Here is a 19,057-nt window from a genome sequence, read left to right on the forward strand (position 1 = left end):
CCACTATGATGAAATGGTGCCCTGCACGGAAGGGAAGGTTAGGTTGAAAAGGGCGATCAGGGGGCAGGTGGCGCGTGGTGGGTCCCACTCTCAGGGCCACATGGAGAGAAATTAGATGATACGCCAGGTGCGTACAGATAGCTTATCGTCCTGAGGATAGGACCGAGGGCGTTCTTCCAAATGAAGTTGTTGGGCAAAACGTGAGAACTGTTATGGACACGTAGTTAGTTAGTGGATGTCAAAGCAAGTTAGGATTAATAAAAAAAAATTAAAATACATCCGACACCTCAAAATATTTTTTTTGGAGTGTGTTTAGTATCCTAAAATATATTGTAATATATCTAGTATTCTGAAATATTTTTTTAGAGGCACCCAGCATCCTGAAGTATTTTTTTTGTCTTGGTACATCCAGTACCAAAGATATTTTTAGGTGTTGGATACACCTAAAAAAATACTTTAAAATATTAGATACACAATAAAATATTTTAAGATGCTGAATATATTTGAGAAAATATTTTAAAATGTTAGATACATCTGAAAAAATATTTGAAGACCCTGAATGCACTTTAATCCTTAATAAAATTTGAAATGGGAATTGCAATTTTAACGGAGGAGGATTTGTTGATGCCGACCCGCAGATGCCTCCATTCCATTTGGGATTTTTCAAAGTCAGGGGAAGAGGCCCCATCGTAATGCTGTAATCCGTACCGCACCGCACCGCATTCTAGAAGGGATCCGCATTCTCCAGCATGACTTGCAATGCACGCTTTCCAATGTGCATGTGGTCCCCGCTTCATCCCTCTTCCTAGCTCCTACCCATTTCTCAAAAAAAATCTTATAATTGCACTATAAAAGGATTACTAGAACAGCATCATATATTCTCTTCTGATTCTGTTTACAAAGAATTTTTAACATATTTTATACGAATTGAGAAAAATTTTAAAATATATCAATTCTCTATTAAAATATAATAATTTTTTAATTTTATCTATATTTAATATATACCTCTTTAAAAAAGATAATTACCTACAATATAATAAATGAGAAATAAAATAGTATATTTATACTGAAAATATAATAAATTTATTCATAAATATAATCAAAATAAATCTTTTCTTTTTAGTTTATAAATAGGATAAAAAGAGTATTTTTATATTCTTAGCAGCATCTACCCGTACTACCAGTATTATCCTCCTTCACGGAATCATAATCGACTTTTTGCTCCCTCGCATCGCATGGAATCAAATACCAAACAAAGAATCCGGCCTCCCCGCGGCTGTCCACATATGCCCCCGAATATTCCTCCCATTCAATAATAATCTGCCATATAAATAACTCAGTGCTCCTGTGAGCCTGAGATTCCAGATGCTGCCCGGCAGCACATATCCCGGGGTGTTATGGGAAAATAACTAAAACAACTTATCGGTCGTTGCGTTGAATCCAAATTCCAAGCATTGGGGTTTCCCGGCTGACCCGCCGCGCATGTGACCGCGGGACAGTTCAAGTCAAACCCCACTTCCTTTGCTGATTGCCAAAACCTGAGCTTCCGCGCCCGCCCCCCACTTTTGGCTCTTTCCGTGCCCCCCTCATCGAGTCACCGGTATTCAGCCGGCCCCTCTATTTTCTATATTTATTTTTCTTTACAAATTAAAAACACAAACTAAGTCTCAAGTACCGACCTTCATTAGAATTCCTATCGGATTGGCCCCCCACTACTTTTTCTTTCTTTTCTGAAAAAATAAAACAAAATTATTAAATATATTTATTCTCTTTTTCACTTACGCTTTCCACCACACATTCCTTTGCGTTCATAATTCTCTTTATTTTAATAATTTTCATTCCTCTCTTTTTTTCCTCATAACTAAAGATCATTTTAAAAAAATTACTTTTTTTATATAAATATTATTTGTAATCAGTTTTAACCAATTTTTTATTAACACGATTTCGTCAAATGTAAGGAGTATTTACAAATGAGATATCTCACGAAAAAATCAGGAGAATGTAGTCAGCTTTATATGAAGAGCAGTCAAAGGGCCAAAAAAAAAGAGAAGGAAAAAAAGCGATATCTGAGATTTTTTGTTTGACCAAGGTGATATGCGAAGTTCAAACGTGTATTTAAATATAAAACGTTTGGTTTAATTTACACAAGACTAATGACATTGAGATTTGAGGGGCTAGGCTAGAATTTAATATATTTACTGTTAGCGGCCAACCATGAAACTGAGAAATGATGGGCGGTGGGAGGTTTAGTCCTCCGGAGTCCGTAGAGTGCGGATCAAGAGATAGATGAAGGGAGTGTTTGGCATTCTTAAAATCGCAGTTTTAAAAGTACTTTTTTACAAAACGAGATAATCTCCTCTATATATTTACTTCGTAATCCGTAAAAACACTTCTGAAACTATAGTTTGATTTTTATCAAAACACCCATGAAATCTGACGTGACTGAGTACTATGGTCTATAGAGGATATGATAAGAGGCCAAAATATAGTATTCATTAATTAACGGGCACGAATACAATAACCCCAGAAATTCTTGCGCTTATATTGGGATGTTACATGACTTCCGCTTTGATTCTAGAAATTTATATATATATATTGTTTTTTTTTGAAGCTGAACCGTGGGGACTGGTAGGTAGACCCACCCTTCCTCCATTCTAATTTCCAGCTGAAAACGCCATGCGTGACGACACCATCTTCAACCCGTGAGACCTGATAAGTGGTACTAAATTACCAGTACTGCCCCTCGTCTTTTTCTCCATATCTTATCATACTTGTATTTATTTAATTAACTCTTCACACCACAGCCTAGCGGGGGAGGAACAGATCAGAATTACAGGATTAAAAGCATTCACAGTCCAAACCACTCCCATTACAGGAAAAACAAGAACCAGAAACATGGCCCTGCTTCAAAGAGGGGTAGGATATGCCCCTGCTTCCTCACTTCCTATTAACTTTTTAGGACGCAAAGCAAATTACAAAACCATCTGATACCCATAAAGCAGGATGCTCAAACCACGTGTATCTACAGCTCAGTTTCAGATGCTCTCTACTCTACATCTCCAGAAATTTTACATATCAAAAAGAAAGAACTAGCGGAGCTCGTTCGCTTTGGAATCTACAGGCTGAAGGCTCTGCTCGTCCCGGAGATAGATCCTAGCGGAAGACTGCCTGCGAATCTTATTGGAGCTTTCACGGCCGGACGGAAGCAACGAAGAACAAATATACAGAGGCAAAATTTGTTCAATTGTTGGTTCGCGTGTTCCCCATTTTTCAAGTCAGATCGGTGGCCTCTCCTCCGCTCAGGATCCAAGGGTGCCCTGCAAACCGACCATTTCGCTTATCAGCACTGAAATCCCAAAACCCCACTCACTAAAATGCATTTAGTTTCACAGTATACCGCCAATTAATTATCCGAATCTCAAGGCACAGGAGCAGGCAAAACGATTGAAGCAAAATCACCCGATTAATTAAATTTTCGACCAGTATACTCGAAACAAAAAGGGGAGAGAGAGAGAGAGAGATTAATAAAAAAAAAAAACATACTCAGGGCTTGCTCTGCAGATAATCGCCTGGATGCATCCCTGCACATCATCTTCCTCATTAGATCCTTAGCAGCAGAAGACACGGACCTGAAAACTCTAGACGGAAACCTCAGATTAGCCCTCAACACAGCCTCAAAGCTGTCTTCGGCCGATTCTCCGTAAAAAGGCGGAATCCCTGACAACATTATGTACAATATCACTCCACTACTCCATACATCTACTTTCTCGTTGTACGGTCTTCCCAGCAGCACCTCCGGCGCCACATAATGCGGCGTCCCCACCACCCCGCTCATGGTCCCTCCGTCGCCGAACCACTCAGCCGATCCAAAGTCCGCGACCTTAAGATTATTCTGGGAATCGAACAAAATATTGTCGGGCTTGATGTCCCTGTGGGCTATGCCGAGACGATGGCAATGCGCAATCGCTTCTAGGAGCTGCTTCATGACGGAAGCGGCCTCAGTCTCCAGCAAGGGGCGATCTATGATGCGGTCGAGGAGAGTGAGGGGCTCACAGAGCTCGACAACAACGGAGAGGAAGTCTTCGTCCTCGAAGACGTCGAAAATCTGAAGAATATGAGGGTGGGGGGAGAGGAGAGCCATGTACTTGGGTTCATTCTGGAGGCACTCGCGGTCGATGGAATCGGTGAGAAGGCGCTTGTCGATGACTTTACAGGCGAAGAAATCGTTAGAGACGGAGTGGAAGCAGCGGAAGACGGTGCCGAACCGACCACGACCGATCTCTTGGCACAACTGGTACTGCCCTTTGAGTTGCTCACACATTATACTATTATAGGGTTGGAGGGGGAAGGATGGGGAGAGGACTGGGAGGTGGGGCATTTATTTATAGAGAGAAGGGAGAATAGGTTTGGAGATCGAAGCTCGGAGCGATGCCTTGGAATATTCGATGGGAGGGTGGGTACTGCGACCAAGACCTTGCCACGTTTTGATTCTGTTGACACACACTCTCTCTCTCTCTCTCTCTCTGATCTCTCTCTCTCTCTCTCTCTCTCTCTCTCTCTCTCTCATGGCCCAATTTTCCAATTCTTCAAATTCTCTTACCCTTCTCCTCAGGCGTTCCTCCTCCGCCACCCTTCTCATCATTTTCAAGCACTATTGCTCTTCGTCTCTTCCCCCCCTTTTCTGGGTTTGACCTTTTGACCCACAAATTTAACTTAACCTATGCCGCCGTTACTGTTCAGTGATTTCGTGATTTGATTGGCTTGTGCGTCACATGATACTGGGAGTAATTAGTATAGCCAAAGCATGAAAACACATTGGTTTCAATTACAAGTATGTACACAAAATGCTATGGAATCTATGCCAATGATAGTTCCAAATTAGCTTTATTTTTTTATGGAAGACATAACTACTTCACGTAGAACCAGAATTATACATACATATTTTAATTAATTAGTTGCTAATAATTAAATAGGAACATTCAAATGCGACGGGGCACACAGACTCGCGTTCTATAACTTGGACTATATATACATATATATATGGTTATGATTATCAGCTACCTAATTCATAAGTCACAGAATTAAAAATGTACGTTAGTTGGATCCAAGAAACCATGCACCAAACGACCAGCAATCTGGCTCACCGTATGTGAAGCTTATTAAGCCTTTAATCCCACACTGGCTGACTCAGCCCTGATAATATAAATAATAATCATCACTCTGGATGTGGGACTGACAAAGAAAAGAGGACTATATCACCCATTGTTTAAATCCCAGAAAACAACAAGCTTCATCGTCGTGGGGAGAGCCCGTCATGTTTTATCGTCACGGCTTGCATCACTCTCAATCAGAGAAAAAGATCATAAATTCGATATTGGCCATGGCGACTGCAACCGGCCGACTGTACTACTGCAATATCATTAAAAGTCATGATTAGTTTTACTTTAGCGAGTCTTTATTCTTTTATTTGTGGTCTGAACCAAAGAAAGGCCCTTGCCTTCTCTTTTACCCCCTCTGGATTTCGGATGTAAACAGTGGCGGAGGCTACGCATGCCATCCAGGCCTGACCAACATAATGGCAGTAACTCAAAAGGCCTCGCTGATAAAGCTCATATCACGCCAGACAAGGTCCGGATAAGGCTAGAGTCCTTAAATATCAAAACAGACAATTGTTTGATTTCTTCTTCTTTTTCTCAAAATAAAAAAATCCCAATAATCAGCGATGTATTCATGAATCCATTCGGGGTAAGTGCCAGTCCAGTAGTCCTTCACGTATGAGTAAGGGGATTGCACCATCGCACTGCCTGATTTTTATCAAAAAGTATTCATATAGTGGTTGATCGGTCATGTCCTCACCATCATTAAATTATTTATATGCTTGTCAAAAACTATTTATTATAAAATAAGCCTGTTCACAGGCATGCAAGATGCCACCCCCACTTCTCCCCCTTTTAAGTTTCATTTCCGCCATTATTTGATACTCCCTCATTTCTTATTATAAGAAATAATTAACTAAATCACGTTATTCAAATTATTGGTTAAAACCAATTGAAGAGGAGCCGTGGAGTCTTTCTTCCATGATTTTGTATTCGTGATCTAGAAAATGCTCCGCCACAGCCCAACTCACTATCCCAGTGACTGGAATGGAATATCCTGTAAATATATATATAAATTCCAATTTCAATTAAGATTTATTAGAAAGAAGACGACCGACCGCGTTACTGCAAATATATTACCATGTTCAAAGGAATGAGTATATAATAGTTTATACGTCTGATAGGATAAAAATGTTTACAATGAGCATAGTAAGTAATAAAACAATTATTTTCTGTGTAAAATAATAAAATAGTCATTTTTATTTTGGCATTCCATTTTTATATTTTCTAATAACATAAATAAATCGTATTATTAAAAAATAAATTTAATATAATGAAAATAATAAATATATTACAACATTTATATTTAATTTTTAATTGGAAAAAATGTTTTAAAATTTTCAAATCATGAATAAGGAGCAGCCATCCATACCAGATGTTGAAAAGCCTTGAGATGTTGCTCTTCTGTTCTGTTTTGCCGTTGCTTGTCTTTTTTTTTTTTTTTCCGTGCCTGATAGGATGTACCCAGCTTATCATTCAAAAATAAAAACAAAAAAGCCTTCAGCCATCATGATATCTAGTCATCGAGACGTTATGGATCGCATCTTGTCGACCCTTTTGCTTTCGCTGATTCCTGAATATGTTGCTGGACAGTGAGAGGTACAGGTGGACGATTGTATCGGATACTACTACTTCATCAGGGTACGGAACCTTTGATTGCGGACATTCTTTTGTACGGCCACCCAGGCTCTTGCTCCCCCTACTTGGTGTGATGTAAAAGTTAATTTTAAACACCCAGAAACTTTTAAAATTTTTTTTTTTAAATTTAAGATAAATTTTTTCATATATTTATTTAGTATATTTTAAAATTATGATTTGGTTTTCATAAAAAACTGGTAGTTAAATAAGTAATGTCTAACAAATGCAAATTAATTTTTTAAAAATATTATTTTAATTATGATTATCTTTCAATAGAAACCTCAATGATTTGTGTACTTAATAGAGATATTTTAAAAAATAAATTATAAATTTAAAAAATAAAGTGAGTTAAAATTTTATATTTATAATGAAATATAATTCCTAACTAACCCATATATATACCAAAGGCAATATTTCCTTGTTGACTGAAAAATTGAGTCATATTAATCATAAAATATCCACTTGGGCAGGAAATCCAATAATTCTACTGCTATTCATGATTCATGAACACTGCCATCCCATAAAATTTACACTCACATCGCCAATTCATGAGTCACCCTCCATGTGGAGTGGACAGCAGCATTGCCGCCGGAAGCCGAAGTCGGGGGGGGGGGGGGGAGGACTAGGGGGCTATTCCACTAATCCTAGTTAATTTTGTGGCCTTCTCTATATATTTAAAAAAAATGATGCCGGACACAATTAGAAACTAAAAAATATATCGAATATCCTATTGGATCTGGATCAAATTAGAACTATGACCAATTTATCAATTCTATGATCTAATAAGCCGGTTCAATCTAATTTCCTCCAGCATCGTATGTACTCAAATAGAACTGAAAAGTCAATGCTTCTCGTGTTAATCTCAACATTTACCGTGAAATATATACGCAAGATTGAGGTGACGAAAAACTGAGCTCTCCAAATTCTAAAGCGCGGCTAAAGAGAAAATTAAGGTCGGGCAGTAAACAACTAGAAGCACAAATGGAAAAACAAATCAACTCTCATCAAATCAGAGATAAGTGTCTCAATATTATGGAAGCAAACCACTAACAGACCTTCAAAATTAACTTTGCCACATGTGTTCATTAATTTAGGAGCCCCAAAATAACAAGCGTATTCAATGAGATCAATTAATTCAACCTAGCAGCTCTCCACGATCGTCCTCACTTAGTATGGTCATTGCAACAACGCAACAAAACTTCCCTGATAATGGCCGCAATATTTGTCACTACCAGCGAAAGCCCTGAATATTGTCGCTGCTTGCCCAATGCCCATCAAAAACACATTTGAGGTGAAGCTCGGAATTTCCCTATCTTAGGGTTGAGTTGGCACCATCCACTTAAAAGCCGATCCTCAATCCAGTGTCTGAACAATAGCCGGTCCATCAGCTCGGGGGCATTCATCTTTCTCTATCCCTGTATTCATAGATTTGCACATGATTAATTGAGACCAAGTTTCCCACGCAGGTCCAAGCAAAAAAACGAATGAAGTCATAACATTTTGTCTGAAACCACAAAGCACAAAATTCACAACTCCCAAGTTTCTTCAGAGCACAATATTCACGACTATAACTATCAAGAAGTCATCTAGGAAGCTTAAAGTCATACAAATAGCACCCCAGTTTGCACGCTGTAGGAGGCATAACCGCATTAAACACAGAGCATTTGTCAGACGATAGCCACAGCACCATGCCACCATCATAATTTCGACATAAGCACTTACATAACAAGTCTTAAAAGGGAGCTTCCAGTGATTCGTCCCACACTTCTGCGCTCCCATTAGAGGCATCTTCTACATCTTCTTCCATTGAAAGCCTAATATATTCTCTATGAGCAAAGCGATCCCACTCTGTCCACGTTGGATTTTCACGTTCCTATTCACATGTGACAGATACGTTAAGGAAAATGTCAGCCATGGCCAAACTCACCAACTTCATGTTTCTGTTACTTGGGATATGATATTTCACGCACCTGACGAATCAAAAATGGGTCATGAGTTTCGAAGGCCATGAACTTGTTTAGATTGAACAGGATATTAAAAACACTTCCAGAGAGTTTACTGCCTTTCAGGTCACGCAGAGTTATATAGCTCTCGTTCTGCACAATGAAGAGTTTATTTTGGCATAAAATAACGTTAGATACAGCATGCAGGACATGTATATAGCAAGAGGAAGGGGTAAAACGCAAGGCATGATTATATAGAACAAGTCGTGATATGCCATCTTCCTAGACGGTAAAACTTGGGAATTTCACATAACACAAGGGGGGAAAAATCAACCAGTAGGAGAGAGAAGGGCAAACCTCAGGTCCAATCATGTCAATTATCTGGCACAGGATGTCCTCAAAAAGCACAGGCTCTTGAGCCATGCACTCCATCCGGTGCAATTGCTCCTCATAAAAAAATTGCAGCTCATTCCGCATCAGAACTCCATTTGCATCCAAATCAATGCACTTGAACCTAAGTATGGCAATTCAAAGTCAGCTCAAACAGCAAGTCAATGACAGGTGCAGGTCAATATTTAAGTTCTACATTTGGTTTTTTGGTTTTCCACCAACTCTCAACATGATCGATTTTTGTGAAGCGTTCCAAACCAAACAGACGTGTTTCTCAATTGGACTGGTCGATTCAGTCTAATTCTTAAGACATTGGGCTCAAGTAAAATACAACTTTATCAATCAACTTCTTGTCACACTATTAAAATTTCCTCCAACCACCCCACCTATTGACATTTTATAGATAAAAGAAAACAGTAAATATTCCAAGACAAATAAAAGAGGGAAAGACTACCAATACTCAAGACTAGGCTCAGATGATTTATCCTCTTCTGACAGTATAAAGTAAACAAAATCTTCATATCCCATCTTCCCCTCAGCCTTGCTCGTAAACTTTCTGGGAACCTGTGATTATATTGAATCAACTCAAAATTATATAATTTCAAAGGGGAGGGGTTGCTCCTGACAACAATAGAAATCTACTCTCAAAAAATGCAATATCTAATCCACAAAAACCTGAGAAAATATTCTATCAACAATTCGATAGGTAAGTGCGTGGTTGCCATATCTAATAAGATTCTCTTTGTCTATCAAGAAATCGTGATCCGTATCCAGCTCCCAAAACTTGCAGTATATAACATAGAAATGCTCATAAGAGAAGTACCTGCGTAAGGGTGCAAAAAAGATTTTTTTTTTAAAAAAAAAGGATTAAGGCGATATAACACTATATTTGATCAGGTAGCAATGGAGCTGCTTTTTTCTTTAAAAGAATATTTTGAGGATGAAATTAATTTAATGCTGTATTCACACAACATGTCTACCTCAAAACCTTGTTAATGTCTTCTTCTTCGTCAGCATGTTGCATTGCATCAATTATGTTTCCACGCTTCAGTTCCCTCAGGGTAAGACGACCATTCCCAGATCTATTTATGTAGTAATATATTCTGTATATTACAGTTTCAGCTGGGCCATTGGAAAGACAAGTTAAGAAGGATTGCACCCAGGGGGAAATATTATACCAATAATCATGACAACAAAAACCAGTATATGCCTAGACATCAAAAAACAACTTTGAAGTAAACTTCCCTACTAGTTCTCCTACCTGGTATTCAACACACAGATAAAGGGGGGATTACCCAATAAAGGGGTGTTTGGATATTTCTTCAAACCATGGTTTTGAGAGAAAATTATCCAAACACCACATTTTTTCTCAAAATCACTTTTGAATTTGAAACATGGTTTGAATAAAAATAACCAAACACCTTAATTTTTTGCAAAATCACTTTTGATTTGAAAACCATGGTTTTGGGTCTAAAACCATGATTTCCCATGAAGTGAATTTTTTTTTACTTTTGAAGGTATAAAACCATGGTTTGTGATATAAAAATATATATTACTACTTTCGATCCTTCATAGAAGAGCTTGACAACTAATTTGTCAATATTAAGAAAATTAGTTAAATTATTTATTTATAATAAATAGGTATTGCATTCTCTCAAATACTTGTTAATGATGTGCATTGGAACTACTATTGATAGAACCTTTAACAAGTACAAATTAACATGAGGACTACTTTAAAAAATGGATAAATGTGTGAGATAAAACAGATTGGTATCTTATATTCAAAATCAAATTGAATATCCAATTAGCTCTTATACTAAGGACTGGAGGTAATATTAATTAATTATATTTTTTCACATATAATTTATTATTTCAAAAAAAAATATAAATTAAAATATATTTTAATCTAATTATCATATTAACTTTTGTTATTTTGAGTAATTCGCACATAAAAAAAAAAAGAGAGAGAGATTCTAATAACAACCATCCAAACATTTTCACTTTATCAAAATCACTTTTTTCAAAATCTATTCTCAAAATTCATTCTTCCAAAATCAATTTCTAAAATCTATTTCCAGAAGCTATTTTCCAAACCATGGTTTGATTCTATCCAACCACCTCTTCAGTGTTTTTAAAAAATACTTTTTTGTAAACCGAGGCAAACTTCTTTATATATTTATTTTGTATACTGTAAAAACACTTTTAAAATCATGATTTAGTCTCCATCCAAACACCCCCAAAGCAAAGGAATATATATTTTAGCAGTGCAAGGATGAAAAAAAGCATAGACAAAATGAAAGCCATATATGGGTACTTGTTAAATAATTTTTTGTTCGCTAGTAATTCATTGACAACCCTAAGAACAATTGAAAGAAAATGAAAATGAGGCCCGATGCATCTTTGTTGCAAAATTGCCTAGTTGCAGCTATATAGAATTGTGTTACCACACAAATCGAAGATAAGAAACCAAAGATTAATTTTATTGTAAGACTAATTTCAACTCAGCATTGTTGGAGCCTGACAGATCTCCTAGCAACTTCTGCAGTCAGAAATCATCACGCAGATTTCTAACTTTTAAGTGGCATAATATCATTTTGCCAATATATATGGTTAAATGATCATGTATTTACAACTTTAAAGCCAAGCCTGAGGACAAACCATATCTCTCTTGAAACTCAGGTGTACTCTGAAGGAATTCCAGCCCTGGGTGGGTTGCCAAAAGCTCCCTTAGTACAGGTTTAAAGTCATCCTGAAATGATGTGAAATATCATTATCAATTATGTGAATACAAATATGATTAGCCAAGAAAATAAATACTTCCCTAAAAGAACTCTCCTACACCTTGTTTGAATGGTGCAAGTCAGGCAGTTATAGTAACTCAACAATATTTGTTTCTTTACATTATTCCTTTTTTGTTAAGGCGCAAGAAAGATATTTTTCATCTATAAAATCACTTTAATCATTATATTCTCTTCTCATTCTATTTCATATCACAAAACTAACAGCCATTATTTTGATGGAAGAGAAGAAAGTTAAACAAGCTGAAAAGTAGGAAAAAGAAATAGAACAAAAAAACCTGCGTAAGGTACTTGAGATCTGGTTGCTTTAAAATAGTGTATATTTGAGTCGCCATATCCATAGTCAACATGTTGCCATTAATCCAATAATCAATGAATGCATTCCTACAGTAAAAGCACGGATTTAACCATGACCGTTTATAAACAATTTATTACAGGAAGCAACACCATTTAACTATTATCCCTACACTCTGGAGAGGAGAACACTGCGTAAACCAAGTTTACTTTAAACAACAACCCATAATGTCTTCCACACAATAGATGAATCGGCATAATATCCAGTGTAAAAACATGTAAGCAATGTCTAGACAAGGAAAAGTAATCACAAGAAACATCATTAAATAGTGATGGACACAACTCTGACTCAGCCATAATAGGAACTTGATGAAGGTTCAATCAATGATCGATTTAATAATGAGAACGGCAATAGCTCTCACTTTAAAGAAGTCTAGAAGAGTTACCGTGCACAAAGTGACTGACAGGAAATTAAAGGGATGTTTGGGTCATATCATAGATGGTTTGGAATCATTGCACAGATTGAAAAGGCCATAAAAGAGTAGTGCATCAAAATTGAGAGGTGTAGCATACAGGAGAATGGGAGGGGTAAAATATAATGGCGGTTCACAGTTGTAGGAGGCACCTCTTTCCATCTCGCAACAACCAGAAAACAAGACACTGCTGGTATGCATGTGATTATACTTAGGCAGTCGGATTCATAGGTGAAACATTTCATAAAGTAAAATTTCAGAGCCATAATGTACACCTGTAAGTTCTTAAACATCTCATTTATATGAATTCCAGTCCTACGCATCACCAAGTTTTCAGATACAGGAGCAATCTGGCTATTGATTATAACAGGATGCCTAGAAGAATACTGTCACGTTAAAATGGCAATTTGCTAGGATGAGTTCTTGTTTAGCCACAAGCACAAGAGACACAAACTCAGCCAAATAATATATATACCCCTTCTTTGCAAGCCTAGTTTCTCCCTTCTTAGCCTTAATTGCTACAGCCTTTAATTCCTAAGGCACTGTTTAGCACACCCTAAAGGGTAAAGACGGATAGTATCAGTAGCAGTGGATAGTAATGTATAAAATATCCACTGTTAAAAGCCTTTAATAATATCACGTGTTAGTTGCACCAGCATACATAACATGTTTGTTGCTAGTACGAAAATATTATCACAAGATGTAAATAATATTATATACTCTTGTTTTAACATGATAGTAGTGATAGTAGTGATAGTAGTGATGGTGGGGAAAGGAACATTAATATAGCGTGGCAGCATAATGATAACAGCATTAGTAGCAACAGCAAGGCAAAGGAAGTCATTCTGGAGCTGGCGTGTTGGCAATGGTAGTTGTGGTTGTAACGCAAGATGACAAGCAACCAATGATGGGGGAAATGGTGGCAAGGAGAAGTAAGGAGAATTGCTATGATGTCCCAAGTAAGAAATATGATACTAAAAAGTCCTAGTGATAATAGAGTAACCTGAAATGACAAGTTCCAAGATAGTAAATGATAACTGCTCACTTGTCATTAGGACTTACAAGTAATTATTTTCTTTGCTTAGGACTTTACTGTAATTCTCCGACGGAAATAATGGGATGTTGTGGTGGGCAAAATGCTTGCGGCAATAAGATGAATTAGCAGTGGTAGGAACAATGATGGCAACAATCATGCAGTGGTAAGATGGAGGTAGTAAGGGTGAAAGTAGCATTAACCCCTTGCTTGGATTGAGAGAAAATTAAGGAGGAGAGAAAACAAGAGAAGAAAACATGAGGGGAAACAACTTTTCTCTTGCTTGGATAAGAGAGAAAATGTGAGAGGAAAGAAAAGTAGGGGAGAAAATAAAGTGGGCCCCATGCCTCATTTTCTCTCCAAATTTTCTCTCCATATATGGAGAGATTTGGGAAGGAAAACAAAATTTCCATGACTACCCCTACTATCTCTTACTCTCCATATTTTTTTTCTTTTATTATATTTAAAAATTTATTCATTTTTTATTTTTTATCTTAAAACAATATTTTTATTAAATAATTTGGCTTTAAAATATAATAATCTGAAAATATATATCAACTAAATAACTTGATTTTAATTATTTGATGATACCAATGTTAGTATAATTTTTCTATTGCAATATTTAATTTAATTTAATTTTAAATATGATATATTTTGATAAGGACATTTTAGTCATTTGGATATTTATTAATTTTCTTGCCTCTCTATTTTCTCTCATCTATCCAAGCAAGAGGGATGATAATATTTTCCCTCTAGTTTTTTCTTCTCTCTATTTTCTTTCTTTCTTTCTATCCAAACAGAGCATAAATGTTAGCGATGATGAAAGTAATAGAGATGGCAACATCAATACTGATTACACATAATGGTGGCGGCGAAGATGGCCACAACATATTAGCAACAATATAGTTATTTTAGTAAATGAAGACAAGGGCAACAATGCTTGTAACGATGATGATATGACTATTTATTAGCAAATGAAGATAGATATAGTTATTTTCATCGAAAAACATTACACAAGATTTCTTATCATTGCATATTCTTCTTCTCCATTGGCGTGGGTGGGTCAAGTTACATGGTTACAACTATATAAAATTAACTGGCCAGACAATCCTTTACATTAAAGGGCATATAAACAGAGATTGTATTAGTTTAACTCCATCTGGTCTAAACTTTATAGGGCCTAAGCAATCTAACAGAACGAGCATTGATGGTTGGTAACTCCTTCAAAAACAAATCTGGTTATCAGGTTAAAAAGAGGGATTTTTTTTTTTTTGGGGGGGGGGGGGGGCATGGCAACCAAACAAGTTTCAGCAGATATAGTTTTAATTTGATCCAGCGTCAGGATGACAATCTGATCCGGATTAAAAAAGGAGGGTGCAACAAAAGTTTCGTCAAGAAAAATTGAAATCCACACCTTGTCACAAAACCAGTTCCTTTGGTGTCAATCTTTCTGAAAATAGATGTTGAAAAGAAAGATGGCAGCCTGCAGACTTCCTTGGTAACTGATTTGAATTCTGGCACACCAAAGAAACAAGTAGGACATAATTCTTAGAGATGGTTGTTGGGATTAAGGAGTGATTATTTACGAAGCTTAAATATGCAACTTAATTAAAAATCACTTGTTTTCCCAAGCTGCATCAAACTGGCCCTTCAGGCAACATAGATATATTTGTGATATCTCACCATGCATCTGCAGTCCATCTAAGTGACCATAAAATAACTGATCAACTCTAAACAAGCATTGTTCTTTCAGTTCACTTCGAGGTGGGCGCCCATGTTGAAAGTAAAACTGCAAGAATGTAAGAGTATTTATCAAAAAAGAATGACACGAAACCTGAGATTAAAAATAGAAAAAAAGGGGGAAGGAAAAAAAATCCCAACACACTTTCAGCTGCAAGGCTAGGCACTAAAGATGCGTGTCAAACAGAAAAGACTAAGAAAACACGTCAGACTTGACTAACCTGAGGTATCAATTCTTTGACTGGCTCGCTGACAACTTTCAAAGGAGAACTTAAATTAGAAAGGCCAACCCTTTGTTTCACTATACGAGGGGAGCCAGACGTACTTCTTGGCGAAAGAGGAGGTGCAGTCCCAGCAGGAAACATTGAAGGCAGAGAATTGCTTGCTGCATTGGGACTGGAGCACGCACCTGGGACATTCAAGGGGACGCCAGACTTGGCTTCACTAAGCAGAGATGATACCTACAGACATTAAGAAAAGAGACACGAGATAAAAATCACAAATGCTCATTTTTTGTAAATTATTCAGAGGGTAAAAAGAACTTCAGCACATGAAACAAAAAACCAGAAAGGTATCTCCTTGTTAACAGCATTCCGCACTTTCATTACTATGGACATTCCCATTTTGGAATTAATTCCCCCTTTTGAATGAGCAGAAAGAACCAGAGATAAGTCATATTCCTCTAGAGGCAGCTACATAGAATACAATAGAAATATATTGAAATTAAATTGGGCGCACTACTGTCCTTTGGCAATGTATTCGGTATTCAAACTTCATGGTAGAAATATGTATCATGTCTCTAATAACGGGATTCTACTAATTTTTCCAAAACTACCGAAATCTGAAAACCAGAAGTCCTGCTATTCCCCTTTTGATATCGTAATTGGTTGCACGATACCTCGTTCTTTACTCATGGATATAGCCGACAAGATTCGTGCCCATACAAGAGTACATGTCAAATTCTAACACAGACCAAAGACAACCTAACGAGGCTTTTGAAATACACAATCTATCCACATGCCGATTCCGAAATTATCGAATGAATCCTACCACTCGATTACTCTCGGGAAGCGATAGCCACTGCTCGAAGAGCTTCTCGACAAAGTTTAGGTTAGACTTGAGGGCTAACGCAGACAACTCCGGGAGCTGCAATAAATCGACGTCCAACGCCGCCACGTCACTAACAACTTCCATGTTCATCCAAACCAATCCCTATCTCTCATTCACATCCAAAACCAATGAGCAACATATAGATCGAATCGAATCCTTGATTAATTTCCAAGAGTTGGGCAAGTTAACTTTCAATGCCTTTGAATCGAGAAGCCAAATATCAATTAGATTCTAAAATGAAAAGGGAAAAATGCGCTTGAGATTGACAGATTGGGAGGTGTAAGTTAATCGGGAACCCTAGATCTTTCAGGGATCGAATTTATTAACAGGTTATGACGAAGAACGAGAACGGTGCGGGTGATCCGGGAGAAAAGAATTACAAGCGAATGAGAGTGAAATGACCAGGAGGAGGAGGAAAATTGTCTAGAGATCCACGCAAATTTGGAGGGAGAAAGGAGAAATCGTTTTGTACACATGAACAATTGATTTTAAATAATAAATGGAACCAGGGAGAAGAAAGGAAAACGATGACAAGAAAAAAGTCGCGCAACTGAAGAGTTAACACGTTTACTCGTGCTGCAAAGGAGAATGGATGGACGATTTGGGGCAAACGGCGATCCGGCCCGCATATAAAATAAGGCGAAAATAAAACATTTGGTTCTTGTACTTTTAGTACTGTTGATGTTCGTCCCTGAAGTTTAGAATCTTTAAACCCAATCCCTAAAATTTTGGAGGCATGGCTCGCCATTCCCCTGTTGTAAGTGACGTGGCAGCGTTGGTTTTTTTTTTGACCAGCAGCAGCGTTGGTTAATAAATTTTTAATCAGGCCAAGAGATTTAACTATTTTTTTTTAATATTATTAAAAGATCAGAATGTCCTTCTATAGCCAAAAAAATTAAAAATAGATGTAGGTCGATTTTGATTTTAATTATTTCAGCTCTATTTAGTTAAACTATTTCCTTTATTTTTAGTTTGTTTGTATTTTTTATAAAAATAAATTATTTATCTATATATATTTAATGCATAATATAAGATTATTCTTTAAAAACTAAACTATCAAAATAAAAAACACTAAACAAACTTTAAAAAACACATTGTTGAAAAGTTTTAAATTGGATATCAATTTTTTATGAAAACATAACTTTTATTTTTGGTAAAATATTGTAAGATGATTAAAATATGAGTAAAATACTCTTACTACCCTTCTAGTTTACATCAATTATACAGATCTTCTTTTTATTTTTAAAACATACAGTTTAGTCTAATTAATTAACACCGTTAGGAATATTCTAAAAATATTATTTTAACTGAAATTTATATTAAAATAAAATTTATTTACTATTTTATTTCCCATTCTAATAAATTCCTCTATTATATTTTTATAGTTATATCAATTTCATTCAGTTAATTCAAACATAAAAAATTTGATTAAAAATTTAACTAATTCTATGGAATTTTATGATTTAAAGTAAAATATGAAAAATTATAAAATCTTATAATTTAGATCAAAATTAATAAATTTTAAATATAACTATTTTTAGATTTTATAAAAATATTTTTTGGAAAATATAAATGTTTAAATAATTATTAATTTAAAAAGAGGTATTTTGGTAAAAAAATAATTTAAAGTCAAACTTAACAATCAACTAACAGTTTGGATGGATAAAAATAAGATCTTAAATGCAAATGAGAGGTTTGTGTAGCATATATTTTAATTGTAAAGAAGGTTTATATACGTTTTTAAAATAAAAAAGAGGTTTCTGTAATTAAGATAAAAATGAGGGCAATCAGTGTATTTTACTCTTAAAATATCTACCATGTATTAGAGAATTAAAGTGAACAAAAATAAAATAATAATTGTTAAATTTCATAATTTTTTATAGCATTTCATAATTACTTTTTATTGGAACGAGTTTTGAGATGGTACGTAAAACTGAAGTTCATTGGGAAAAAAATTCACATTCATTCTTAATGAGAGTTATACACACACACATATATAATAAACATTTATCTATACGGTTATTTAAAAAACAAAAAACAAAAGTATGTGTTGTGATTATAATTCTAATTAAGTCTAGAATCTATAATCAAAATCAAAATCAAGCTTATACTTGCCATAAATTTTTTTAAACTATAAAGGGACATTCTGATATTTTAATAACATTCGGAAATTTTAATTAAGTCACTTCACTTGATTAAAAATTTGTTAAAAGTATAAATCTGAATTTAGATTTTAATATTGCAAATAGATTTAATTGGGATTCTCCCAATAAATATTATTGCTCATTGTATTTAAATAAGTAGGAAAAATAATACTTTTTTTTATTCAAACAACATTACCTCATCCAAACGAGAGTAGAAGGGATGGGATTAGTGTACATTAAAATGAGAGAATAAAAAACGAACAGTTATCACGATAAAATGGATTATGCATAAGATAACATTCCTTCTAAGTCATAGGAGTTATTTTGTAATGATTCTC

General features: G+C 35.8%; 2 protein-coding genes and 1 long non-coding RNA gene across 3 annotated transcripts; 1 reads left to right on the forward strand and 2 right to left on the reverse strand.

Annotated features, from left to right (window-relative positions):
* Positions 1-2,473: 2,473 nt before the first annotated feature.
* Positions 2,474-4,493, reverse strand: LOC114728043 (phosphoenolpyruvate carboxylase kinase 2). Its single transcript, XM_028914856.1, has 2 exons — positions 3,544-4,493; positions 2,474-3,317 (listed from the first exon to the last, which is right to left on the reverse strand). The coding sequence occupies exons 1-2, from the start codon at positions 4,376-4,378 to the stop codon at positions 3,271-3,273; spliced, it is 882 nt and encodes a 293-aa protein (XP_028770689.1). The 5' UTR covers positions 4,379-4,493; the 3' UTR covers positions 2,474-3,270.
* Positions 3,929-15,391, forward strand: LOC114728045 (uncharacterized). The gene is made up of 3 exons (XR_003738630.1): positions 3,929-4,001; positions 7,942-7,953; positions 15,380-15,391. It is a non-coding gene; the product is annotated as an uncharacterized LOC114728045 (long non-coding RNA).
* LOC114728042 (probable serine/threonine protein phosphatase 2A regulatory subunit B''delta) lies at positions 7,770-17,151 on the reverse strand. Its single transcript, XM_028914855.1, has 13 exons — positions 16,516-17,151; positions 15,687-15,926; positions 15,409-15,514; positions 15,140-15,239; positions 12,204-12,309; positions 11,786-11,876; positions 10,108-10,249; positions 9,803-9,950; positions 9,582-9,691; positions 9,095-9,251; positions 8,765-8,890; positions 8,517-8,667; positions 7,770-8,209 (listed from the first exon to the last, which is right to left on the reverse strand). The coding sequence occupies exons 1-12, from the start codon at positions 16,663-16,665 to the stop codon at positions 8,527-8,529; spliced, it is 1,617 nt and encodes a 538-aa protein (XP_028770688.1). The 5' UTR covers positions 16,666-17,151; the 3' UTR covers positions 7,770-8,209; positions 8,517-8,526.
* Positions 17,152-19,057: the final 1,906 nt, after the last annotated feature.

The sequence above is a fragment of the Neltuma alba genome, unplaced genomic scaffold, assembly GCF_004799145.2.
Source record: "Neltuma alba isolate B1F8T4 unplaced genomic scaffold, ASM479914v2 tig00012518_pilon, whole genome shotgun sequence".
Lineage (NCBI taxonomy): Eukaryota > Viridiplantae > Streptophyta > Magnoliopsida > Fabales > Fabaceae > Neltuma > Neltuma alba.

Bases quoted from the DNA above. Each gene is read 5' to 3' on its own strand.
- LOC114728043 (XM_028914856.1), bottom strand. From the start codon at position 4,378: ATGCCCCACCTCCCAGTCCTCTCCCCATCCTTCCCCCTCCAACCCTAT. The intron at 3,318-3,543 runs GTATGTTTTTTT...GTCGGTTTGCAG, and splicing joins ATCTGCAGAGCAAGCCCTGA to GGCACCCTTGGATCCTGAGC.
- LOC114728042 (XM_028914855.1), bottom strand. From the start codon at position 16,665: ATGAACATGGAAGTTGTTAGTGACGTGGCGGCGTTGGACGTCGATTTA. The intron at 9,692-9,802 runs GTTTTTGTGGAT...ATATAATCACAG, and splicing joins TTGATAGAATATTTTCTCAG to GTTCCCAGAAAGTTTACGAG. The intron at 8,891-9,094 runs GTTTGCCCTTCT...TTCATTGTGCAG, and splicing joins TTGACATGATTGGACCTGAG to AACGAGAGCTATATAACTCT.